The sequence below is a fragment of the Notamacropus eugenii genome, chromosome 3 (assembly GCF_028372415.1).
Source record: "Notamacropus eugenii isolate mMacEug1 chromosome 3, mMacEug1.pri_v2, whole genome shotgun sequence".
In the NCBI taxonomy this organism is placed as follows: domain Eukaryota; kingdom Metazoa; phylum Chordata; class Mammalia; order Diprotodontia; family Macropodidae; genus Notamacropus; species Notamacropus eugenii.
In genome coordinates, this window is record NC_092874.1 from 466,793,925 (window position 1) to 466,820,716 (window position 26,792).

The following is a 26,792-nucleotide window of genomic DNA, read 5'->3' on the forward strand; positions in this document are numbered from 1 at the left end:
TCTATATACACATATATGCCCACATACATGTGCACATGTATTTATTGTATATTCAAAAGAAAGAGGGGAGGAAGATAAAGAAAGGAAGGAAATAGCACCACATAGTAAGAAGGCAAATTCATGTGCAGAAAGCCAAGAATGAGGGGGAAGAAGCATTTTATTTTATATAATTCAACAAATATTTATTAAATGCCTGGTAACTACCAGGAACTATGAAAAGTACTGGGGAGAAAATACAAAAACAAAACTGTCCCTGCCCTTAAAGAACTGAGGTCAAAACAACATGTGTAAATCCAAAACATGTCCAGAATAAATACAAAGTTAATGGGTAAGGAAGGCCAATGATTGAGGAAATCATAAAGGGCTTCTCATAGGAGGAAGCATTTGAATTGAGCTGGAAAGAAGACCCCAAGAGGCCAAGGGGAGTGGGGAGAGCACTCTGGGCTTGGGGGACAACCTGTACCAAGGAGGAGAGGTGGAGGTGGAATGTCAAACTGAGGAAACATGGCGAAGAGGATTTCAGCAGAGTTCCATTGGAGAAACAAACCTGACAACAAACAAACCTGCCACATACCACAGCCCATCTGGGCCAAAAGAGGAAACAGACAAGTCCAGGAAACAGAAGAAAAGCCTGACACAAAGGAATAATGTATTAGTGATGGGAAAATTCGGTCACTTGGACATCAGTTGGAGTTCTCTCACACTATTAAAAGTAGGGTAGCTAACAATTTCATGACTTAATGATAACACCATTTTAAAATGGAGGAATGGATGGGGAAATTCTATTAAGGATCTAATTCTCACCAACAGGAAGGACCTGGTTGCTGGGGTGGAAATGATGGGAAACTTGAAATGAAACAAAAACCATTCAATCTTTGTGATAAAGAAGAGGGATATCAGGAATAGTCAGACATATATATCCTATATCTGGAGGACGAGAGAATTCAAAAGATTCAAAGGAAAAATAGGATCCCATAAACTAAAATTCTGAACAGGAAATCAACCCACAAGGGATGGAATATTCTCAAGAATAAAATTCTGAATATGCCCATGATACAATCTAATTCAATACAATGGATAAGGAAAATGAACAGTCTAAAGAGATTAATATGGAGGTTTAAGGAATTCACCAGCCAATTCAGATTTTTAAAAATTATATACAAAAAATAAAAGCAAAGACAGGGAACAAGGGATGATACATAAGCATAACTCAGTCCTCTGTGAACAGTGTCAGAAATACCGACAGAATGAGCTGAGGCTGATGGAGAAGGCTAAGGATAACAAAAAGCTCTGGGTGGGATGTTTAGCCCAAAGAAGGATGAAAAAAGGAAAAGGACCACGTCTTGGAGTAGATGAGATGCAATTCACTGGCAGAAGGGAGAAGCCAGAGCTTCTAATGTCTGCATCTGCTTCTCTTTGAGCTAAGAATGATCTTTGGACAGGAAAGGAAAGAAACAGTGAATAAAGAAATGATATTAAGCACTTAGCTACCCTGGAGGAGTTCAAGTCATCAAACCCAAGTGAACTATATCCCTGGGTACTGAAAAAATGAATGCCAAGACACTTTCAGTGATCTCTGAAAGCCTATGGAGTATATAAGAGGTATTTGCAGGGCTAAGAGAAAATAAATGCTCTTTTGATTTTCAAAAAAAGGAAGAGAATGGGGTCTCTGTGGTATAGGCCAACAAGCTTGATTTTGATTCCTGGCAAAATTCTAGAATGTATTTTTTAAATCAAATTTTCTTTTTGTGAATTTATTCATCGACAATACAAACATTTCAACGTACAAATGATAATAGGAGAGTGGCTCATATAAGAAACTGTGAGTTTGTAAAAGATGACCAGAGATTGTTCAGAAAAGGAAATAAATCATGATTCTGGAGAAAAGCCTGGCTCCATCAAGCACACACTGTGCCAGACTAACATCATTTCCTTTTTTTACAGGGATGCTAGATTAGTAGAATAGAAGAATGCTATAGAGATGGTTTATCTCGATTTTAGCAAAGCATGTAATAAAATTTCTCATGCTGTTCTTGTAGGAGAGATGGAAAGATGTGGGCTAGACAGAAGTAAGATAAGTGCATTCACAACTGATTGAAAGGCCAGACCCAGTAAGTTCAATGTCAGTTTTAAAGGAGTTTTCCAAGGAAGGGCCATGCTTTCATCTCAACATTTTTATCAGTAATCTGGCTAGAAACAGAGAAAGCATGCTTGGCAAAACTGTAAAATGACTCAAAGCTGAGGAGAGCTAACATACGGGATGGCACAATGAAAAATAATCTTAACAGACTAGAGTATTAGGCCATATCTAATAAGATGAAATTTAATAGGGATAAATGTAAAGTGTTACACTTGGGTATAAAAAATCAACGCCGTAAGGACAAGATGGAAACTAAACAACAACAGACCTGAAAAAATATCTGGGGCTTTCCAAGCTCAATATGTCAACAGAATATTTGCCAAGAAAGGTTCTGTAACTTGGGGCTACATTAAGAGAAGGAAAGCATCTGGGAACCCCACATCCATTCAGCACTAGGTGCCACATTTTAGGATCATTGATGATCTGAAGTATCAAGAGGAGGAAAACCAGGTGAAGAGCCTTGAGATCATGGCATGGGAGGATGGGCTCAAGGACATGAGGACTTTTAGCCTGGAGAAGGAAAAACTTAGTGGGGACATGATCATTGTCCTCAAGTATTTGAAGAGCTATCCCTAAAAAGAAGACAAGATTTGTTCTGCTTGTTCCTAAAATACAGAATTAGGAGTGGTGAATTGAAGTCACAAAGACTTCAATTTAGGCTTAAGGTAAGGAAAAATTTCCTAGCCATTAGAGCTGTCCAAAAGTGGAATGGGCTGCCTCTGAAGGGAATAGTGGACACTGAATTTGAAGTTTTTTGGCATTGGTTTGAGGACCACTGTGATGGGGGTAGGGGGTTTTCAAGGAGATTTTGGTCACAGTCAGGTGCAGATAGGATCAAGGGGTTTCCTTTCCATCAGTGGGCTAGATTAAATGGCCTCCCTTCCAACCTAGACTTTAGTTCTGTGATTATAAATCTCTGCTGCTAACTAGTTCAGGTAAATCACTAGCTCTGAGGCTCAGAGACCATCTTTGTTTTACAGAGGAGGAAACTGAGATACCTTCCAGCTCTAATATTCTGTGGTATTATGGTACAAATCCTAAAAGAGAAATAAAAGGGTATTCCTATCCAGACTAGTGGATCTAATCTGAAAAGTAAACTCACATGTGCGTGTATATGTACACACATATGTAAATGTATACACATATGTGTGTATATCTATATGTATAGATACATATATACATATGCAAAATATGTAATTTTCACATGGCTAAATGGTAATATATATTTTCCCTCTTTGGTATGCAACAAAGGAAAAAAACAACCCACTCCTCTATATCCAAAATAACTGAAATATCATGGGAAAAACCAGGTATACTGACAGCAAAAAGGAATTGACTCCTTCTCCAAGTTACCATGAAAAAAAATATGGTTTTTAATAGTTTGTATATCCCAAAAGCATTTGAGTCTTTAATTAGCTGATTTTTGTATTACTGCCATAAGGATGTCAGCATACAGAATATCATTGTAATGCTAGCATCATATATCATTCTGAAAGAGGATCTATAAAGTGGCTTTTAAATACTCCTATTTCTGTGTAAACAGGGAACCACACTGGTGAATTGTTGAATTTTAAAGCTGATGGGGTGTCAGCCTATTTAACAATGTCACATGCAAAATGAGGCTTTAGAACATGTGACCTCTTTACTACAGTAATGGCAGGTTCTCAACTCTATACATAATCAACTACATTATTATATGGATTTTCAGAATATAGTGACTGTGGTTAGAAGAATGTGTAATTTAAAATGGCTCATGGGCCCCAAAAGTTTCAGTGGTAAAAGATTCAAATTGAACCTGGCTGACCTCCAAAATTTCCAGAAACAGTTGAATTAGTCGTTACAAAATATATTTTAACCTATTTACATGGACGGACAAATGCACAGTGTATAAATTTTTAAAATACCTACAAATGGAAAAGCCATGCATTTAGAGATAGGTTCAAATTAATGTACCAGCTGCTATGCTGCAATTATTTTTTTTCTTAGGGTAGGGAGAGGGGAGAGAAAACTTCACATGAAATTTTACAATTTTACAATTTTATTTTTACAATTTACAATTGTACTTTTGGATATAGTGTGTTTTTTTTTTTTAAAAAAAGTCACCAGCACTCAGAGTTGAAAGGCACCTCAGAAGTCATTTGATTTGGCCTACAACTGATCAAGAATCCCTAGTACAGCATCCCCAGGTATTCATCCAGCCTCCATCTGAAGACCTCTAGGAACAAGGAACCCATAGTTACCCAAGGCAGCCCATTCCATCTGAGGTAGCTCTAGTTATCAGGAAAATTTTTATTTCATGGATCCCCAAACTGCCTTTCTTTGACTCATTATTCCCAATTCTGCCATCCTAAAAATATATGTGTGTATTTTTTTAAAAAACAGGGAGAATCCAAACTACCTCCGTCTTTATCCCATGGCTATCTGCTTGTTGGGGCAAACCCTCCAATTAGCTGGACTCAGTGACTGATCTTGATTTGCTTCACCACTAATTGTGGAATGTGGCTTAAAAAGGCCTACCAATATTTTTTCATGCCAATTTATTTTTTAAATGTCTAATTCTGATAAATTTGATGCCTATGTCAGACTATGAAAGGCATAAGGGATGGCTCTTTCCACTTAGTCCATTCTACTGCATTGGGAAGGAGGAGAAGGGGTTTAATGGGCCAAAGCAGAGGTTTGGGTTCTGAAATTAAGAGCAGTTCTTTCCCACTCTACCTTACACATCTGGCATCTTTAACCTTTGCTGCTACAAAAGCAAGCAGTTCAGGTGAGTAGGTAAACTTGTCTAGGAACAGACTATTTTTCTTCCTCAGTTTTAAAGAACCTTATGCAGAAAGATATACGTATTCATGAGGCCCCAGAATGTTTATGCTTTTATCCTTATATTCTCTGCACCGAGCATGGAATTTTAAGATCAAAGATTACTTTGCAACTGGCCTTGTGCACCCACACTATGAAATCTACACTGATTAAAAAAGGGGGGGGACGGAGAGGCTGATCTTTGAAAAATGTTTCTTCATAAACTCACAGCCTGAATTCTTTAAAAATAAAAACTGAGAATCTTCTGTAATCTTTCCAACGTGGAGTTGGCTGTGAACAAAAAAACATTAATGACATTAATCCTGGTTGAAATAGTCATTTTAATATCTCTTTCTTTCTCCAAACAGGGGAATCCTGCCTACGAGAAATACCTGAGGTCATTCTTAAAAAGTAACCGATCCAAATTATGAGATTTGCTAACTACAAACTGTATTTTACATTCAAGAAGTAGAACGAAATCACACTCTAAATTTATACTGTGATAAAGGGAAATCCAAAGTACTTAAGTTGAAGAAAAATCAAGCAAATCATTAGTTGAGTGGCTTCAGCAGTAGGTTTCTACGTATTCTGTGAAAAATAAACCTTTCCTCGTCAAGTGCCAACTTATTGACAAACTTCTTAAATTCACAAAAAAGAAACTATGGATACAAGCAGGCTCTAATAATCAAATCAGCCTAATCCTTTGAAGGGCAATCATTATGTCTGACTTTTTAATACAGATTTAAAACTACTTTTTCACAATTAAAATACTAGATTGTCTCTATTTTTAAGGAATATCCTACCACAAATCAAATTAATCTATTACCAACTCAAGTTTGCAACTAATCCATTTAAACATTTAGCTATTAGATGATTAAATGGAACAATGTACTAATCATTCAAAAATCTGAAAGAAAATGACTTTTGTCTCAAGTTTTTCGACTCGACCATGGGACTGTAAATAAAGAAAAAAAGATGTGGAGAAGGTTTCATCATGAGTTCAAAATGTTTCTTAAACTGGATTCAATTGGTCTTCTGCCTCTTCCCATACTCCAAAAGCCTCTCACACAGTGACAGACCTTCTTAAACTGGGGGGTTTTCCATAACTTAACAAAGTGACAAGCATTTTACAGAAAGGAAACACAAGCTGAATTTACGGTTCTGTTATACCCAATGTACAGTCAGTGTAATTGTCAGCTTGCTAAGGTTTTGTAAAAGTTCTGTTTATAATACAGGAACCTGACCATTAACTAAACTGGATAAAGAAGTTTCACAGGACAGTTCTGTTATTTTGGCCCCCCTGGTTGAGGTTCCAGGCTTCCCTGCTAGGGTCCTTTCTTGCTGTCTGTTAGTCCCGAAGTGGACTTTCATCACATCAGTAAAATCAGGCAGCCTACCAGGATGACCTGGAGAGCCAGAGCTGAAATGACTTAACCTCAGTTCTTTGACCCAGGGTTTGTGTGGCTCTGAAGCAATCTTCCTGAGCAAGAAACAGCAGCAGCCTGATACTCTAGCGATCAGCAAATTGTAGCTATCAGAGCTAATCCTTTTTGCTGCAGGAAACAGAACCAAATAAAAGTCATATAAAATAAAACATGACGATGGAAGAGAAACAGTGTACTTTTTTCATTGTGGCAAGGTTATTTGCATTCACATCAGAAAAATTAAATTTATTTTAAATCTCAAGCACCACATGGAAATGCTCATTTTATTCCATAAGTTAAAAATAAAATAAATAAATGTGAAAAAAAATCTCAAGCACCACAGAGGCTTTGGTCCGTTTTTAGCAGATTCCTCTGCCTAGCACACAGGCAGCAAAAACTGACTAGTGAGCTAAAACCTGGACATTAGTAACATACTCGGTGAGGACTATGCTAGAGCACAAACTTGGGTTAAAAGGAACTGGACATTATGAAATGAAACTGTTCCAACATGTTCATTTTAGGCATCCAGGAAGATTCCATGTCTTCCAAATGTCACTGTGATCGTTACACTTCCATCGGAAGGTCTACAGATAGCTTCTCCAAAATATTATACTGAAATTATTTTAAGAAAAAAAAGTGTATGCTCTCACACAGGCATGTTACCAACAATAATGAATGAATCCAATCCTAATTTCCATATTTCACTTTTTTTATTAGCTTCTTTTGGGCAGGCAGTACACTTGGGAATAATATTGCACCAGGCATAAAAAGTAAGACTTCTACCACGGGGACATTTTGTGTCCCAACTCCAATATAAATATTTCTAGTCCAACATTTCCATGGCTACAGATATTTGGTTGCTTGATTTATATGCATAGAAAGAAACGTTGTCCGAGCTAGAAAACGCAGGACTTAACAAGTACTTTAAACCGATTGGAGCAGGGCTTCCTTCCATATCCCAACACTGTTGACTGGCCTGGAAACGAGGTCTCCCATCCAATTTTGATATTTTCAAAAGCGTCAGAAGTACCCTGCTAATTCTTCCATTTCCAGTGTTTTTAGCCTTGTAGTTGCGTTAGGAACCATTTAAACAGTAACAATTTTAGCACTGTAATAGAAAAAGTTCTGTTAACAGGTAGATTATAGACCATAATGATTTTTAGAATTCTTTTTATAAAAAAGGTATCTTGAGAATTTGAACAGGCACATGCATACTCGGTGTGAATGGGACAAAAGGAGAGGAGGGGAGAGGAGAAAAGTTTTGATAAGCACAAATTTCTTTTCCAGTCCTCACATCCTTTAAATAAATACAGATTTTTTTTTTTTAAGCCCACTAGGGTGATTTTTTTTTTAACCTTTCATCTGTGAGCCAGTGTCCACCAGTCTTTCCTGGGGTCATGGGTCAGTCATCTGTCTTGCGGGCCAAGCGACAGAAAGTCCAGTTGTGCTCCACAGTGTTTTCATTGGCCCGCTCACTCATGTGATGCACCCGTGTGTTGCGAATCGTGAAGCCTTGCTTTGTAATGTACTCCATGAGATGGACACGCAGAGAGACTTCTTGGTGATAATCGCAGGGGCCGAAAGTGAAGGACACTTGGCAGTCTCTGGTGTCCATCATATGCTTGTTCCACTTAGTGAAGTAGTTGGAGATGCCCTCCAGCAGAGGGTGGACCTTGGTGGTGATGGTCAGCTGTGTGATGATCACAGCCACTGGGTTGGAGTACTTGGAGAGCTTCCGAGTGCTGGACAGCTCAACGACCTCTTCAAAAGTATCCACGGGATACAGGGGCTTCGGGTCGTTGAGACACTGAATCAAGGGCTCAATCTGGTAGAAGTCAGCTTCTTTCCGAAGCAGATCAAACTCCTTAAAGTCCAGAGGTAAAGTCAGTTCTGAAGTCCTTAAGAAGTTGAGGACATATCGGAAAAGGGGTCCATCACGATCAATGAAGTAGTTGCCCTGAGAGTCTCTGGCTGTGGGGAAATCCCCCCCAAACATGGCTCCCAGCATAGAGTCAGGATACCTCGTCAGCGTGGTGAGGGAGGTCGTGTACAAATGGCCCCCGACATTTAGTGTGACTGGATCAGTCATCTGAAAACACAATAGACAGTGTGACTCAGGCGCAGAGAGGGACCAGCTTGTATTGTCAAACACTAGCAGCACACAGGAAATTAGGTTTATCCCATTAATTTCAATGACAAATGATGGCCTGAAGGGATCAAATGCAATGGGTATAATATCACTGCTAAATTGAAGGACCTCCTTCAACAGAATAAAAAAGAAATTGCCCAAATTTGAAGATACTGTTTTCCAAAGCCTAACTCTGAAAATAAGGAATTACTTTCTATATGCTTCCAGATATGTACACTTTTTGTCATAACCAAAGGGAATAGCAAATAGAGTATATTACCAAAAAGGATTAATGTAGTTTAAAATACAGTATGTTTGAAATTCAATCTTATAAATGTCTATTTTTATTAAAAGCAACAAAAAATGAAATAATAACATAACATTTATATAGCATTTACTATGCAACAGGCACTGTGTCAAGTGGTAAACAAATATTATCTCATTTGATCCTCACAAAAACCTTGAGAGGTAGGTGCTATTATTATCCCCATTTTACAGTTGAGGAAACTGAGGCAAATAGAAATTAAGTGACTTGCTCCAGGTCGTACAGCTAGTAAGTGTCTGAGACCAAATCAGAACTAAGGTCTTCCTAACTCCCATCCTATTGCTCTATCCACTGCACCACCAGCTGCCTCAGGGATGCCAAAATTGGAAAGATAAACATTGCAGACCAGAAAGACAGATATTTGCTACAATTATATTCTCACTTAAAAAAAAACCCTATCCAAACTAGAGTTGCTAAGAGGCAAAGCTTCAGCCTCTTCAGAGTCAGACACTCTAAAAACAAAAACTCTTGCATTTAAAATAACTATCTGGAACACATCAGACCTGCCTCTGTGACCACATACAATGCCAGGGCTGAAGGCTCAGGCATTAGCATCAATGGGCCACCCTACCTCTGGATACACGGCATGACCGGTCTCTACTGCAATCCTTACTCAGGGATGGAGACCTGTGAGAAATTCTGACTGCCAACCTCTGTTGCAGAGGAACTGAAAAAGAACTACCCTAAATCAATGGCATCATTTTACTGAACAAAAAGGAAAGTGAGTTGATGACCAAAAAAGCTCTTCTTCATACTTCCTCTGTTTACTTCCCCAAAAAAGAAAAAAAAAAACCTAAAAATTGTGCTAAGATAAAAATATGGGCAAAGTTTACTGGTATGTTTTCTATGGAACAAATGATTTGCATTAGTAAGTAAGCTAAATGTGGTTGTCTCATCCATACGTCCTAACCACAGAACCGTGATATATGCAGTTCAGACAATGCTATTTCTGAGTGTCCATATCCTGACAGTTTGCTTATATTTGTAATGTTAATGTCATAATCTTGCCTTTAATTTTGAGAAGAAGCATCTTCTCTAAACTATCATGAACCTTTAGTCTTACTATTCTGTACCAATAAGAGATCAGGATTTAATGAGAACAGTACTTCCTAATGAAAGGTAGAAAACAATACAAAAATAATGTTACATTTGCTGTGATTCTCTGTTAAAAAGGCTAACATTAATGGCAGTGGCATTTATCCACTAAATTCCATAAATAAATCTCACTAAATTCCATAACTACAAAATAAATGGATAAATTTTTCCAAGAGCATCATTTCAATGCATTTAGACCTTGACGAAGAAAAAAAAAATTTAAGAGCAAAACTTTAAATTTCATAATCTGATTTCACTGGCCAGTATTAAACTTCACTATTTAAAAGAGATGCTTGTATTGGATATGGATACATAAATACACTAATAAATGTATTACAACACCTCAAAAATAATAGAATGTAATAAATGTCATGGTCCAGATTATTCTAATTTACAGATTACATCTGTGAATTTATAACTTATTTATGTTCTGAAAATTCATGTTAAAGGATCTGTGTGGGCATGTAAGAAAAAATAAAAAGTTATTCAGCTACATTTCGCAACCTGAAGACAGAGAGCTACGACACTGCACTCACCATATAGGCCCAGTCTCCATTATCCATCTGCTCCGATGCTTGGTCTCTGCGCTTCCAAATTTCACTGAGGGGTCAGTAATAATATCACCTAGCCCCCAGAGGAGAAAAGAGAATATTAAGGACTTGCAGAAAAACCATTGTCACATCCTTCCACAGAAGACTAAACGTCACAACTCATGGTTTGTGTTTATCTGCCACCAAACAAAGGTCTATACTGTATCATATTTTCAAAGACCTTCCAGCCTCCCCTCTCCTTACCTCAAGGGCCACAGTCTCTGGGGACAACAAATAATTAATTCTTAGACTGTCCTATGCATTCCACTTTGGCTAAATCACAAGTGATTTATCTGCATGCTCACAAAGTAAAAGAATTATTTCAGTTAGGAAAGAAGGAAAACCTTAACAAGTAAAACCGGGAGTTCCAATGCTATAATCAATCAACAGCTGTATACCTTCTGTGAAATACAGTTTTCAGAATTTTTACAAAGAAATTATTGTATGACTTCATCCTGATTCGAATCTATGATGACCCTGTATCAGGAAGGTCATTTATGAAAAGGGAAAAAGGAAACCCTCTCTCCCCATCAACAGAAAGAGTAGAAACACCAAGAGTAAAAATTAGGAATCTCTCCCTTATCAACTTTTCAAGGCATTTTACTTTCAATACCTACTCATTAAAAAACTAAAGCAAATGTCGAAGTTTCTAAAATATTTTTCTATGAACTTTAACGCTGCAGAAAAATTTTTCAAACCAACTCACAAGTGTGTGTAATAGAGACTAAGAGACTCTCAGAACCTTAAGTTGAAAATCGATCCACCAACTTTGAGCCCCTCCTGTGCCACAACGCCGATGCCATGCTACACATCTGGCCATACACTGAGGTCACTTCCTTGTATCAGTTATCCTGAAGCCTCTAAGCACACGTGGTCCCAGCTCCAGGGTCTGCCTCAGTTTTTTCCTCAGTCACATTTCACTCCACAATCAACCTACAAAGAAAACTGCTGAGCAAAGTGTCACGCTCCAGGCAATGCAAGGAAAAACCTGGACTTACTTCCCTTCTGACAAGCAAATCATTTGCTGTTCTGAATCCTTCACCAGACCCACTTTTCCCACTTTAGCGGGATCTGGCCCACAATTCCCAAAACAGGCCCTGGCTACAGGAGATCACATAGACTCGTTTTCAAAAGGTCACTCAGGCATGTAGAGAACATTTGCATAGCCCAGCAGGGACTGAAATCAGAGCCTAAAACATCTACTTCCCCACCTCAAAGCAAACAACCAGCTGAACTGTGGGGCAGTCAGAAGGGCAGCCATTCTTTGTGGTCGTGCTCTGCCCTCAGCAGCTGGATCCACAGAGGGTCAGCACAGGCACTCCCTAACGGGAAAACTGGAACCAATGTCCAGGGCTGCTGGCAGCTTGCCATGCCTCTCATGCTAGGTCGCTGCACTTCCAAGTTTCACTGAGGGTTTAGTAATAACATCACCTAGCCCTGCCCCCGCCTCAAAGGATAAAGCGTGATGTGCCCTTCTAAGGGAAGACTAAACATCCCAGTCCCATGGTTCTGTCATCAGTGTTTATACAAACAGTAAGCTGAAGCAAATGGGCCCAAGAAAGACAAGGCCAATTTTTCTTAGATAAATGACAACAACCACTTCAGTCCCTACCACGAGACAGATTATTGAAATGAATCAAAGTCATCCAAAAATTATCACCAGGCAACGGATGCCTTTGTGCATTCTCCTTACCACCCAAATGAGTCCTTAATGGCCTCAACAAGTCAGGCTGGGATGTCCATGGCGACACCTCGTACCTGTGGAGTCCCTGGCAGTTTGGAATAATTTTTTCTTATCAGCAAACATCACTAACCGGATGCTTTCTGTTAAAAAGGAGAGAATGGCAGGAGGCACAAAGCCAGGCGAAGTCACCCTCACCCTAGAGCCTGGCCATCCACCTGTGCTTTGGGCTCCATTGCATCCCCACCTTCGAGACCTTTCTCTGCATACCACCTTCTGATGCTTGCTCTAGAAATACAAGCTCAGGGGTCCACATGCACACATGGTAACCACACTGTCCAAACAAAGAAGTCAGGCTATGTTGCTTGACAAAGTATTTCTTGAGGCAGTTTCCTTATGGGGACAAGTAAGCACAGTGTTTGATGTCAAGACTCAGAAAATCCTTCCAGTATTAGTCACTTAAACTATAAACTCCTTCCCACCATTCACTACCCACTCCCAATTTTCTTAGTGGTGCAGCAGCAGTAGGTCACTGGCAGGGACTGATATGCACAATTCTTTGTCATAAGTGATGTGAAGAACTAAGCCCATGATTATCAAATCCACAAAGTGAAACAGGAGGTAAAAATAAAGAAGGAGCAGAGAGCCTCAATATTCTATCTGATACGGAAGATCTGGGCTCTTAGGAACCATTTTTATTGCTAAATCAAAACAGATAAACTCTTGGACGGTCATAAAATAAAGCCAGACACTATCTCCCATCTGCATCATGGCAAACACCAACATTCAGTTACAGGGCTGCTGTGCAATTCCCAAGTTCATAATTCATGAGAGCAATTAAACACAAAGTACCTCGAAGTCCCCCCAAACTTCTGCCAAAGAGGCAGAACACCCAGCATGGCAAGGTTAATGTCAATGCTGTGCCCAACTGCTTCTCAGTAAAATATTACTGTAATTTGTTCAACACATCGGCTTTCCTAGGAACTATATTCATCATGTACCTGGAAATTTAGATCTTTATATTTATTCAAGAAGCCTAGATGAAAACAATTTTCCTTTCCGGCAAGTATTAGAAACACCAAAATAGCATAACCTGCTTCAACTCTAACTTCTGGTCTTTTTTTGCAGAGAACAAAATCTCCTTTGGCATCTGGAATCCAGATTTATTTCTGCACATGCAAATTATATGCTAATCAAATATGAGATCCTGAGTATCAGGGCTGCCAAGTAATGAGGGTGAGGTGAAGCCTGGAAAGGCTTCCTCCACATAAAGCTGGTGGCCCCTACAGTGAGCTCAGCGTGCTCCCTAGGACCTGCTCTCTCCGCTTGTCTACCAGCGTCTCAATACAAAGATCACACATCCTGGAGCGGTTCTAAGCCTCAGACCAAGCACTACCAGAAGTAGTTTACATTCTGCGCTTCACAGACATTATCTCATCTGAGTTTCCGAATTCTAGGAAGTTGGGACTACTGTTCCCTAATTTCATGGATTTAAAAAAAAAAGACAGAAAACCTCAAACCCAAAGAGGTTAAGAACAAAACACAATTAACATTTACTCAACACCAACTAAGTGCCAGGCACTGTGCTAAATGCTTGCACTACAAAGAAGAAAAAGACAGTCTCTGCCCTCAAGAAACCTCCAATCTACTGGAGGAAGACAGTATGAAAAAGGAAGCTAAAAGGGGTAGGAGGAGTGCCCGGGGGGACTGGCAGCAAAAAAGTGAGATGGCTGGCATTTGGAGCCTTCTCTGAAGGCAAGCTAGAGGAGGAGGGCTCCACTCTTCTAGGAAGCCAATCAGAGGGCCAGAAGCAGGCCAGGTCAGGGAGGATTCGTTTCCAGATGCCGAGTTTATCCTGGGAAGCGCATGATGAAGGTGACGATGCAGCTGAAACCCAGCAGGGCAGCGGGTGGTGAACATACGATAAGTGATGCGTCCAGGAGCATAGGGCCTGTGGGCGTCTAGAACCACAATTAAAGCCAGTGCTCTCGACTCCAAGGCCGGGGCCCCAGCCACTGGCACACGCTCTGCTCCTCTTGGAAAGACTCGGAGCAGTGGTGAGCTTCCTCCATTCACAGCTGAGAGAGAGGGGTTGTTTCTGACTGTACTTCATCCTCCTCTACCTTGGGATGAGGTTACAGCAGGAGTCCAGTCTGACTGAGGGGACTCCCACTCCAAATATTTACTAACCGTCCATCTACACACATGTGCCCACTCCCCGATGTCTGGAGTGATGACTAAAGAAGTCTGACCACAACCTCACATACTGACAGGCTAAAGTCATCAGAGGACCCGGGAAAGTGGTCCCCTGAGAACCAGTAGAATAACAATGTCACAAAGACAAGTAACATTTAAAGACTTAACTTGAATCAATGCAATCGCCAACCATGATGCCGAGGGATGGAGCTCGCTGGCTAGCTACTTTCTGACAGAGAGGGGACGGGATTCAAGACACCGAGTAAGATACTCTGTTGTGGACAGTGGCAACATGGCCATTTATTTTGCCTGACAATGCATATTTGTTACAAGGGTTTTGTTTTTCCTTTGTTTCAGGTCCAAACAAATTGATGTTTCTCCTACTGTATAGCTGTTGCCTCCTACTTGCTGTTCTCTGTACCCCTAGGATTCAGTTAGCAGCAGAGGTGAAAATCCTTTCCCCTCGTGAGCACCCTACACAGTCTCACTCCTGTCCCCTCCTCTACTCTGCCCCTCCATGACAAGGAGTCGGTCCTTTGGGATCCCAGTTTAATTGTTTACAATCTCTTCTTTCTCCCAGTTCCCTCTGTCTGTCTCTATTTCCATCATCTGGAACTCATGAAATGTGGCTTCAGCCTCCCTGCATTTCGGGGAGTTCCTTTTCTCCTGACTCCTCATGGACTAGAAGAGGAGAAAGAAGTGGCATCCATTCTTCTGAGGTACATTTCCTCATCCACGGCTTCTGGTCCAGGTCCTGGTGGTAGTTACCTACCAACCTTCAGATCTCTCTTCTCTCTTTTACAAGAAGTTCAGGACCTGGCTCACAGTATTCCTCTGTACACCTACCCCTGCCCTCATACTCAGGTCTTCAATATACATATTAATGTCCCTTCCAACACTCTTAGGTCACCAAACTTCTTAACACACATGGTCTATTTTTTTATTCCATCTCAGTCACAAGGGTGATAAAAATCTTATCACCCATGACTCCATTATCCTAAATTCTAAAACTACTCTCAGAGCATAAAATCCTCTTCAACCACCTTTTCTGCCATATCCATCCCATACTGCTTTTTCACTCACACTATGTATGACCTCTAGTCCCTCCACAGTTCTCCCAATCTATCACGCATCCTCTGTCTTTCCTTTCCTCCCTACACAATTCTGACCCTATGGTTAACCAGTTCAAGCTCTAAATCCCTTGTCTTTTCTTGACAAACTCCAAGATTTGGATTTGATTTACCCATAGAAGCTACCTTTTCTACTCTTACTCAACTCCTGCAGAACACTGCAGGATTAAATCAAAACAACTGTGCTGAATGGATCCACTACAAACATATTTTAGCTCAGTGGACATGGGCCCTCATTGTGGCATTGTGACTCTTAGATTCTTTCCCACTTGCCTCCATCATGCTCCCTCCTCTTCTCTCTCAAGTTCCCTATAATTTAGTATAGTACTATAGGTTATACTACCACTCAAGCATGCAAATGAAAATACTATATTAAAAAACAGAACCACCTACTATGAGCTCCCTCTTTTCCACTGATCTATACCTCAAAACTGCTCTTCAGCATCTCCCATTCTCTCCTTTTGTGCTCCAGTCTCTAAGTAAAGGATGATCATTCCTGCCAAAGTCAATTCCTCTGCTTGAACCCTTGAGCCCATCCCTCCTCCACTATCCTCTGCCAGCTAGTCCCATTCATACTTTCTGTCTTCACTCTTTCTTAATCCACTGGCTTGTTCCCAGTTCCCTCTTTAAAAAAAAAAAAAAACAACCAATAATCACCACCTTGATTTATGAACTTAACCCTATTTACAGACAACATGATAACTTATTTAGAAAACTTCACATCATCAGCAAATGAAGACAAGTGGCAACATACAAATTAGGTCCAAAAATTCAGCAGCATTTATATCAGTAACAGCAAAAACCTGGATAAAACAAGAAAAAACCTCATTCAAGACATCCAGACTATCTGGGAGTCAATATACTAAAATGCACTCAAGATTATATATATAAAACTGCAAAATACTTTTTTTTAAATAGTAAAATGACTATACTTCCTAAATTGATTCATAGGTGTAATGCTACATCAAACTGCCAAGGTATTACATTATAAAGCTAGACAAAATAATAGCTTAAAATCCAGTTAAAGAAATAAGAGGTCTAGATTTTCAAGAGAAATAATGAAAAAAAGAATGATTTCAAATTGTATGATAAAGCAGCAATTATCAAAACTATTTGGTAATGATTTAGAAATAGAAAAGTTCGAATCAAAGCAATCGAATTCTGTAGCTCACTGTGCAATAACCCTAAGAACTAAATTTAACCCTAAGAACATAAACATAATCATAAACTCTCTATTCAACAAGAGCTGCTGGAGAAATGAAAATAAAGAAATAAGTTGAATACAGCATCAGTTCCAAATGGATATTCAACCTAAACATAAAAGGTCACATCACTTTTTAAAAATGGAAGAAACCCAAAGGCGATGCCTTTTACAATTATAGTTGAAGGGAGAATGTTAACTCAGACAAGGAATAGAAGTAATCAAAGCAATAAATAGATCATGTCCATTACATAAACTGAAAATGCTCTGCACAAGAATCTATGATATGAAAGGAAACTGCCAATTGTTAAAAACGTTTACATCCAGTATCTCCGAAAAAGAAATGGTACCAAGTTGACAGAAAGGGGAAATAGCAAATATTAGGGATGCCATAGGAAATCAGGCATATTGTTGCACTATAGGTGATACTGTACATTGGTCTAGCCACCCTGGAAAGCAACCTGGAATGGTCCTCTTGAACCCAGTTTATAACTCTATTAGGTCTATACCCCAGAGAAATCAAAGATAGAAGAAGAGGATCTGTAAGTACAAAAATACTTAGAGCAACTCTTTTTGTGGTGGCAAAGAACTAGAAACTAAAGGGGTACCCATCAAGTGGGAAATATCTGGCTGAACAAATGATGATCTATAAATATAACAGAATGCTGTTGTACTATAAGAAGTAACAAAGGGGATGGTTTCAGAGAAAACTGAGAAGCCTTATATGAACTGATGCAGAATGAAGTGAGCAAAACCAGGAGAAGTCATATAATAACATTATTGTAAAGACAAACTTGAAAAGATTTAAGAACTCTGTTCAATGTATTAACCAACCATGATTTCAAAGGATCAGTTCTGAAGAAAGCTGCCCACGTGACAGAGCAATGGACTCAAGATGAGGAATGCAACATATCCTATTAAACATGGTCAATACAGAAACTTTTGTGTGACCTCCAATTTTTATTTCAAGGGTTTTGTTCTTTTTTTTTTCTTCCAGTGAGATAGAAGGGGTGGTAGAGAGAAAAGGAAAAAGTATGTTAACTGGAAAAAATCAAATTTAATAAAAAAAAAAGTTTAAAGGAAAGGTATGGGACTAATGGGCAGGATGTTATACACAAAGTTTTTGTAGCAGATATTTTCCTTAAGTGTTTTTCTTTGTTACAAGAGGGTGGGGGATGACTGATATAAAAACAAAAGACAGTAATTTTTATATAAGCCATAAATATATTGGTTTATTTTTATTTACATATTCCTTTTTTATATAAAGAAACTAGGACCTGGACCTGTGATTTTAGTAGTGTAAGGAACTCCCAGGCAGGCACTTTCTTTTCAGTGTATAATCTTACAATTGCCTAGAGCACTACGAGGGGAGTGACTTGCCCATGGTCACTGGGCCTGTATGTTAGAGGCAGAATTTGAACCCAGGTCTCCCAGACTCTGAGGCCAGCCCTCTCTACACCATGACATACTGCCTTACAACTCAATAAATACTAGGGGAGTGGAACTGCAGATACTTAATAGGAAACTGGCCTCTTTCACAGTCATTTCCTCATTAACAATTTCAGGATATCCTTAAGGATATCAGTTTCCCCATCAAGCAATTATTTAAATGGCTCTTGAATTCACAAAAGAATTACAGACTATACTACATTATTCATGATGATAGAAAACAACAATAGAGTTATAATACACAGATAATCCAAAAACTTGATCTTAGTCTCTATCCCCACCCACCCATTTCAAACTATTCTACTAGCTTCTCTAAAAAAAAAAAAAAAGAAGAAGAAGAAGAAGAAGAAGCAGTTCTGCCTGGCACCTGACATAAACACAAAGGGCAAAAGGAGAAGGAGCATCCTCAGGGAAATAAGACAAGAACCTCCAGAGAGATCCCCCTGAAGAGAAAGACAGCAGAAGGTCCTGAGAAGTCCAGGCTCCCCTGAGAGACTATACAAAGAGAAAAGAGACACACAGAGACAGAGATGCGGGAAAACAGAAAGAACTCTTTCCAAATGGAGATGACTATGAGTTATTATTAGTTCTATCAGCCCATAAGGAAGGTGGGATCTACCAGGAGAGACAGTTGCTGGACTGTTTAATTACCCTGAATACAAGGGAGGTCTTCCCAGGGTAGAACCACAGTCTTAGAAGTTAATACCTATCCCCAGAGAAGGCAAAGCCCAGAGGAGAGTGAAGCTGGGCTCCCTAGACTGTTTAATAAACTCAGATATGAGTCCTTTGCATTATTTATCAAGCTAAAGAAAACTGTCTAGTATTCAGTACTTGTTAGTCCAAGTACTTACATAGGAAGTCCTTTTAGTCTGGCGTCTAACTGTGATGTTATCAGGGTAGAAGCATAAGCCAAAGACTCATGTTACCAGAGGAAATCCTTTGTAGAGACAAATAAAATGCCATAAAGGGTAATAATTATTGATAGACCTTCAAAATTCCAACTAACGTTGTGAGAGACCATCATTTTTGATCATGGACTACAGGTTATGGATCAACTAGAAAATCAGTATCTGAATTATCTTTATATAGTTAACTGATTAATTCTGAGGAGATGGGAAAATCACCATGTCAAGTCAACAAGTATTTATTTATTAAGTGTCTACTATGTGCCAGGCAGAAGGCTAAGTGTTAGGGATACAAAGAGAGTTAAAAATACAGTCCCTGCTCTCAGGGAGCTCAAACGCAAATGGGGAAGACAACATGCTAATGATTATGTACAAACAAGATACAAGATAAATGGGAGATAATCAATAGGGAATTAAGAATTAATTAACTAGATTAAGGGGAAATTGTGAAAAGATTCCCAGATAAAGTGAAATTTTACCTAGGACTTGAAAAGGAAGCCAGGGAAGGCAGGAAGCAGAGGTGAGGGAAAGAACCACATGACTAGGGAACAGCCAAGTGAAAAGTTCGGATAAATGAAACATTCAGCTAGGCACCATAGAGCCTAGAGTGCCTTGGGGTCAGGAATCCTCATCTTCCTGAGTTCAAATCTGGCCTCAGACATTTACTTAGTTGGGTGACCCTAGGCAATTCATTTCACTGTTTGCCTTGGTTTCATCTCTTAAATGAGCTGGAGAAGGAAAATGGCAAACCTCTATGCCAAGAAAACCCCCAATGGGGTCACAGAGAGTTGGATGTGAATGAAACGAATGAACATCAACAAAAGTTAATCCAAAAGAATCTGGTTTCATCCATAGTTTGATCTCCTCCTTTTATCAAACCACTGACACTGGTCTTTAAAAAAAGGAGAGGCAGAACACAGAGCTTTTAACAACTGATCAGAGTTGTTAACAATGAGCAAACCATTGATTTTAGTTTCATATTCTCTCTTTCTACTTGGTCTCTAGGAGAGCACCTAATGCAGAATAAAATGATCACACAACAGGGCGCATTCTCCTGAAATGAGAATTACATGGGCCAGTTTTACTAAGATAATGACAAAAAAAAATCTAATTGTTCAGAGAAATTGCTTATAATGGGGAATAAAAGCTTCTTGATAAAAAAGCAAATAAAGTTTCCATTAAAGTCATCTTTCCTAATAAAGAAATCTCTCCAAAAAAACCCAAAACCTGTGAATGCTCCCGAAGCCAGAGGTGGCCATGTGCTGACACACACAGACAGAATGACGATTCCCACCCTACTGAATCAGTTCACCTGAGATCTTTGTTCTGAAGTCATACCGAGAGTTCAATCCTGGTGTCTGCAGAAAGAACCAGTTAATCCATCCTGAAGAGATACTGACAAAACATCCACTTCTAGGCTTCAAAGTTTAATTAAGACTAAGGCATTAATTCTGACAAGGTAACTTTACTAGGCAATTAATTCAGAGACAGTTCAGTTAAGAATTTATGGGAGCTTTATAAGCAAATTGTTTTAAAAAAAAATCTATAATGTGTCTGGTGTGCTCACAACTACCCGTCAACACAGAGAGCATTTAAACAACTTGAGAACCAGCATGAAAGTGAATCTCCTTACTGCTGCAGAAACCGTATTCCAGATTCTATGATTCTGAAGAGCTGAGTTAACTTTTATTTCCTGGCTTACTGTCTCTTCCATGATGTCAGACCCCAAAACTCCCTGGGGCCAAAGCCTGTTACTTTATCACAATCTATAAATTTCTATAGATACCTCACAACTTGAATAAATAATACTGAAGACCAGTAACGACTACCTTCACAGAATTTCCAGACAGACTTAAAATGCCATTCTACTAAAGTCCCTGCTTCTGGCATTTAGAAACACAAGACAAGAATAAATTTCCAACATCTGCACATACCTTCAAAATTACCTCTGTACTCAGTTTCTCAGTTATAGAACCATGTGGGAGTTTAAAAGTAGAATACTTTTTATAGCAACTAGTTCAGAGAAATCTAAAGAGTCCTTCAGGTTAACATACAAGCTAGCACAGGCAGCCACTGCATCTTGGGGTGGGGGGGAATGTTTTTATATTTATAACAATAGGAACTGGCTTGTGATTTCATTGGTATAAGGAACTCCCAGGTGTGGACACTCCCTCCCCTCATGAAGTTCAGTCCCTTCTCTGTACCTTAGTGTCAGAGAGCTATCGTGGCACAAGGCTAGGTGAAGGGACATCCACGTGGCAGTGACAGCTCTCGAGCCAAAGTCCTTCTGGCTGTGAGACCTGCTGACCATCCACTCACTACTATGCTGCCCCACAGAAAGCATGCTTCAAAGCTTACAAACATGACCTTGGGATCTTGGCCATAGCCTCGAAAGGCAGGCAGGTACACTGGTAGCATCACCTGCATTTTTACTGAGGCTCCAAGAGTTGAGGTGACCCTGAGTCACACCCTAGAGCTATGGGACATGGGTCTGGAGTCCTTGCAGTCTCTCCTGGTTCCAAGCCACAGGGGAGCTGTTAGACAGTACTGTGAAGATGGCACTATTCTTAAAATCTTTTTTCTTTAGCCATTCATCACCACAGTGCAGTCTAGCAGAACAGGCTAGTTCCAGCATCACTAACTTGATGGGTGAGAGGAAATTAATTCCCAGCACTGAGGCACCTCTATTTCTCTGATGATAAAATAGGAATACAACCTTTCCTCCCCGCTGCACATGGATATTAGGGGAATACATTTTGGAAACAGGATGATTTCCTTCCTTTTCAGTTCTGTATATGAAAATGATGATTAAATGGTTGGGGGGAGGGGAGTGAGTAAGAAGTTTGTTTCTGTTTTTAAGTACCATATCATCTTTATCATCTTTCCATGTAGTACATAACTTCACTACATGAAATTTCTGTAATACGCTGAAGGCCTGAGTTAAGAGAGGGACCACAGAGCTCTCTAGCTAACAGACCAGGAGTAAGGGACTGCAGCGCTGCCTCTGTTTTCCCCATCCGGGCTCTTCTAAGGGGCTGCAAGGTCCCCCAGAGGGACCTCCAGATGGTAGCCTCATCAGAATTGGGGGGGCCCCACTAGCCCAAAGTATATACTGTTCAGGAAGACTGCTATGGCAAAAGTGGTTCCACAAAAGAAGTCCGAAGCCAAGCAAACCCTAAGTGTGAAAAATCCAGATAAAAGAAGATGATGACTGTCCTCCCCAGATTCCTTTAAATTGCAAGTTCTTGTACAATTACAATGTGATTATATTTACACAAAACTTCGCAGAAGCAGTACCTAGTACTGGTTGGTGCCCAATCGTGGATGCCTTGGTCTTACTGCATAATACAAATACCTGTATGGATTATTAGCTAGCCCAAGAACAATTTTCTCAGCTATGCTAAAAGGAACAAGGCCTTCTCCCCAAATAAAAGGCTGCTTTCCTTTAGCTATACACTCATTCATTCATTCATTCATTTAAAACACCCAGCCTTTACTTCTTGATAACCTACTGCTCACTGGGTTTTTTTTCTATTTTGGGCATTTGTGATAGAAAATTAGTATCTCTGAAAAAGGGAAGATCAATAAGGGCAGCCATGAGGCACTTAATTAATGTTTCATGACACCATGAAGCCTCGCTGGCAATAGGCGGTCCAAGCCTACTTGCTGCATTAGTGACTACACAAAATGCTGGACAGAGTTCTCATCCCCACCCTTAATCCAGCTCAGGGCTGCCTAGCTTGTCACCCCAATCTTAAGGAGAATGCAGTCTTTTAAACCACTCAGAACTTCTCTCAAGGCTCTCACCGAGGTGCCAACAGAGATCAGCACCCAGGAGGGTGGGTCTCTTCATCCTGCGAGACTCTGGGTCCAGGGGCACCACAGATCCTCCACCAGGATCTAGCACCCCCCTGAAGGCCCTCCCCTGGGCCCCTGCCTTTTGTGGGCACCGGTGCTGCCCTGGGGCCACCCTGGGGGGGCCCCACTCTCACCATACAAAGTTCTACACCCCCAAGATCATGGACATCCTACATAAAGGGCAGCTGGCACCGATGCCAGCCACAACGACTGTCCTGCCATGGCCCGGGGGCCAGCGGGGCTCGGACCCGGGCTGCCGGCCTCCCTCGGGGCCCCGCTCCTCGTGTCCGTGCCCAGCTCCCTGCCTCATTTTCCATCCTCTGGTACCCAGAATGTTAAAGAAGACGCGCAAGTGCTGGATAAAAGGCCGGCGGCCGGCCGGCCGGACGTCTGCACGTCTGGTCAGGATGCACAGCGTCCTGAGGGAGAGATCCGGACCGGCCACGGCCCGGGGAGCCTCGGGGCCTCGGACCGGACCGGCTGCGGCACCGGCCGCCGGGTCCCACGGCCCGGCCCGCCCAGGCCGGGATGGGGGGGACCCGCCCCGCATCCCGCCCCGCATCCCGCCCCGCATCCCGCCCCCCCCGCCGGCCGACCCCCGCCTGCTCCGGGGCGCTCCCCCCCGGGGGTCTCCTGCCCCCGCTCCTCCACAAGCCCCCTCCTCTGGGGAGCTCGCCTGCCGGGGAATCTCCTTCCCCCCCCGCCCCTCGACGTGCCCCCCCGGGGTCTCCTGCCCCCCGCTCCTGCCGGGGTCTCCCCGGCACGTCCCTGCACGCCTCCAGGGGAGGGGGCGCATCCTCGTGGCCCCCCGCTGAGGGGCCCCTCCCCTGAGCCCAGACCCCCTCCAACTTTCCTGGGGGGAGGGCAGGGGTCCTCCGAGGCCCCCCTGCTTGCCCAGGTCGTAGGAGGGGGGTCCCCAGCCCCCTGCCGCACTCACCGCCGCAGTCGAGGCCAGGCCGGGCCGGGGCGGGAGGGAGGCGGGCCGGGCCGGGCCGGGCCGGGGACACAGCGCCGCCGCTCCCGCTCCCGCCGCTCCCGCCGCTCCCGCTGCTCCCGCCGCCGCCGCCGCCGCCGCCGCCTCCAGCCGAGCGAGCTGCCGCCGAGCGAGCGCGGGCGCGGGGTTCGCGGGGGCGCGCGGGCGCGGCACGGGCAGGGCGGGCGCGCTCCCGCGGGGGCGGCGAGGCTCAGCCGGGCCTGACGGGAGCGCGCGGGCGAGAGCGAGCGGGAGGGCGGGGAGGAGCGGCGGCCGCCTGCGCTCGGCTGCCCCCTGGCGGATCCTGGCGGCGCCGCAGCCCTCCCCGCCGCCGCCGCTCCCCTCCTCCAGCACCAGACCCAGGAGCCGGGAGCCAGCCCGGCTGGGAGACAGCGGTGGGGGCGGGGCCTGGAACTGGCCGTGGGAGCTCCCTGTGTGTGTGTGTACATGTGTGTGTGTGTGTGTACATGTGTGTGTACATGTGTGTACTGTGCACGCGTGTGTGTGTGCAGGGGGTGCGGGTGTGTGTGCAGGGGGTGCGGGTGTGTGTGCAGGGGGTGCGCGTGCGGGTGTGTGTGCAGGGGGTGCGGGTGTGTGTGCAGGGGGTGCGCGTGCGGGTGTGTGTGCAGGGGGTGCGCGTGTGAACGGGGGTATCCGGGTAGGCTCATCCCCGTGCTGCAGCAGCCCCCCTCCGCCTCCTGCCCCCGCACTGCCCAGCGCACGCACCCCCACTCACGCCGCAGGCTCCCCGCACCCCGCGTTCCTGGCCCTTCTCCCCAAGCCCCAGGCGGGCGGGGGCCGCGCTGCCCAGTGGTCAGGATCGCAGCTCTCGCCAACGGGCTGCGATGGAGCCTCGGGCGGCACCCGCTAGTGCAGGGCTCAGCCGAGTGGGAGAAGACCACCGACCCCGAGTCCCAGCCTGCCCGCCCTCCGTAGGACCTTGGCGGAGTCACTGCCGCGCTCCAAAGAGCGCTCGGGACTGGGCAGCCTGTAATCTAGGGCTCTATACCGTCGGGGGAACCTCTCTATCCCCACCCACCGACCCCTGCCAGAGGGTGCCCTCCAGCCCGGCATAGAGCCTCAGCCCCAGGGGAGCCTCAGCCCCTGCTTGACGGGTTGACCTGGGGTTACACCTTAGAGGTTTAGCCCGAGCCCAGATGTGACAGCTGAGCAGACTGCCAAGAGGAGGCCCCAGGAAGCCCCTGCCTCCCGCGGGGGCGGGGGGGGGGGGGGTTCCCGGGCTCCCAACAGCAGCACTTATAATGGCATTTCAGCTGCATTAATAGGTAGAGTATGTAGAAGGCTGAACCAGGTCTGCAAGACCTGAGATCAAATCCTGCCTCGGACAACAGCTGGCTTTGTGACCCTGGGCTGGCAGCTCACGAAACTTTGCTTGACTCAGTTTCCTTATCTGTAAAATGGGGCTAATAAGAGCACCTACCTCCCAGGGTAGTGGTGAGGACCTTATGAGATAACGTCTGTCAAGTGCTTCGGTAAGCTGGTCGCGCTGAACTAATGTAATTGGTTATGATTCTGGGCAAGGCCGGCCCAGAAGCTCTTTTTTCTCAGAAGATGCCCGCAGTACCAAATGCTCCCACCTCCTCACTGGCAGACGGCTAGATCTTCTCTAATAAATACCCAGAATATGGGGGAGAAGCTGTGCCCGGGCCTCCTCTCTTGGTCAGAAATGCTTAAAATATTCTGTAACACTCATTTCAGTTCAACAATCTCATGCCCCCAGACTTAACCCTCTCAGCTCTGAAATTCCCACCATCAAAGTTTACTTCATGGAGTGAAGAAATAAGGAGAAATGATTCATTGGATAGAAGCCAGTATATTCATGCACCAGGCTATGTCCAGGCGGACCCCAGAAAGGTTTCCAGTCCACCCCACCAACCCTTGCTGCCCTGCCTCCACCCACCTCCCAGCTCTGAAAATCTACCCATTTGTCCTCACTCCTGAAAAGGACCCATCAGTCTCTTCCCCCTAGACTCCCATCCTCATCCCTGTGCCTTCCCAAAGTCCACCCTGGTTTCCCCTCCTCCTGTGGCTTCCTCCCTCCCTATTGGAAGAGCAGGCCCCCTGCTATTTGTACCCTCAGCCCTGAGCAAAGGCTTAGCGGGTCCTGCTAAGAGATAAGGAAGGGACTCGTGATGTTACTGATGGAGAATGGCTCCCACTACCATGGCAGGTTGAGGTAAGTCGACAAGCATGTGTAAGTCACCTACTATGTGCCAGGCACTGTGCTAAGTATTGGGCATACAAAGAAAGGGCAAAAGATAGTCCTCCAAGAGCTCACAGTCTTAATGGGGGAAGAAACCTGTAAATAAATGTGCACAAACTATGTGTATGTGTATACATACATACAAAAACACATGCACACAGATGTATAGGTGTTGAGTAAATAAGCAGTTACTGGGGAAATCCAGAATCTTTTCCTTTTTCCTATTTCAAAGTCCAGACTTTCAAAGAGACCTCTGACCTTGCCCCAAAAATTATACCTCTAGACCATCTTCTTTAGGTGGAAATGTTGCCCCACCCAACTAGAAAACCTTACAAAGAAAGTGGAATCTGGGTGAAATCCAGATTATTGTGTTCCTCCGGCAGGTCTGTGTGATCAGTCATGTCCCCCAGCCCCTCATTAGAATAGGTCCACCTCTCATTATCATGTTCATTATTGTTAACCAATCAGAGTTGATTGCTGCCTGCCAGGAACACCCATTCTTCCAAAGGCATATAAGTGTCCAGAAGCCACCAGAGGTCTTTGGCATTCAAGAGTGCCACTCACCCCTTTTATTAATTATCTACTAGCAATAATTAATAAAATGAGCAATTACCCAGAAACTATGTCTTTAGAATTTTTTATATATCACAGTATGTATTCATGCACACAAATAT

At 42.9% G+C, this 26,792-nt stretch overlaps 2 protein-coding genes across 3 annotated transcripts in view; one reads left to right on the forward strand and one right to left on the reverse strand.

Moving 5' to 3' along the window:
• The window catches only part of ACOX2 (acyl-CoA oxidase 2), a 53,994-nt gene extending 47,442 nt beyond the window's left edge, over nucleotides 1–6,552 (forward strand). For both annotated transcript variants that reach the window (XM_072598815.1, XM_072598813.1), the window contains exon 15: nucleotides 5,308–6,552. In XM_072598815.1, the coding sequence (XP_072454916.1) occupies nucleotides 5,308–5,370 (63 nt within the window). In that variant the 3' untranslated portion in view covers nucleotides 5,371–6,552. The remainder of the gene's footprint in view (nucleotides 1–5,307) is intronic.
• A 499-nt stretch (nucleotides 6,553–7,051) lies between these two features.
• Nucleotides 7,052–23,973, reverse strand: KCTD6 (potassium channel tetramerization domain containing 6). Its single transcript, XM_072598816.1, has 3 exons — nucleotides 23,859–23,973; nucleotides 10,448–10,535; nucleotides 7,052–8,452 (listed from the first exon to the last, which is right to left on the reverse strand). The coding sequence occupies exons 2-3, from the start codon at nucleotides 10,472–10,474 to the stop codon at nucleotides 7,766–7,768; spliced, it is 714 nt and encodes a 237-aa protein (XP_072454917.1). The 5' UTR covers nucleotides 10,475–10,535; nucleotides 23,859–23,973; the 3' UTR covers nucleotides 7,052–7,765.
• Nucleotides 23,974–26,792: the final 2,819 nt, after the last annotated feature.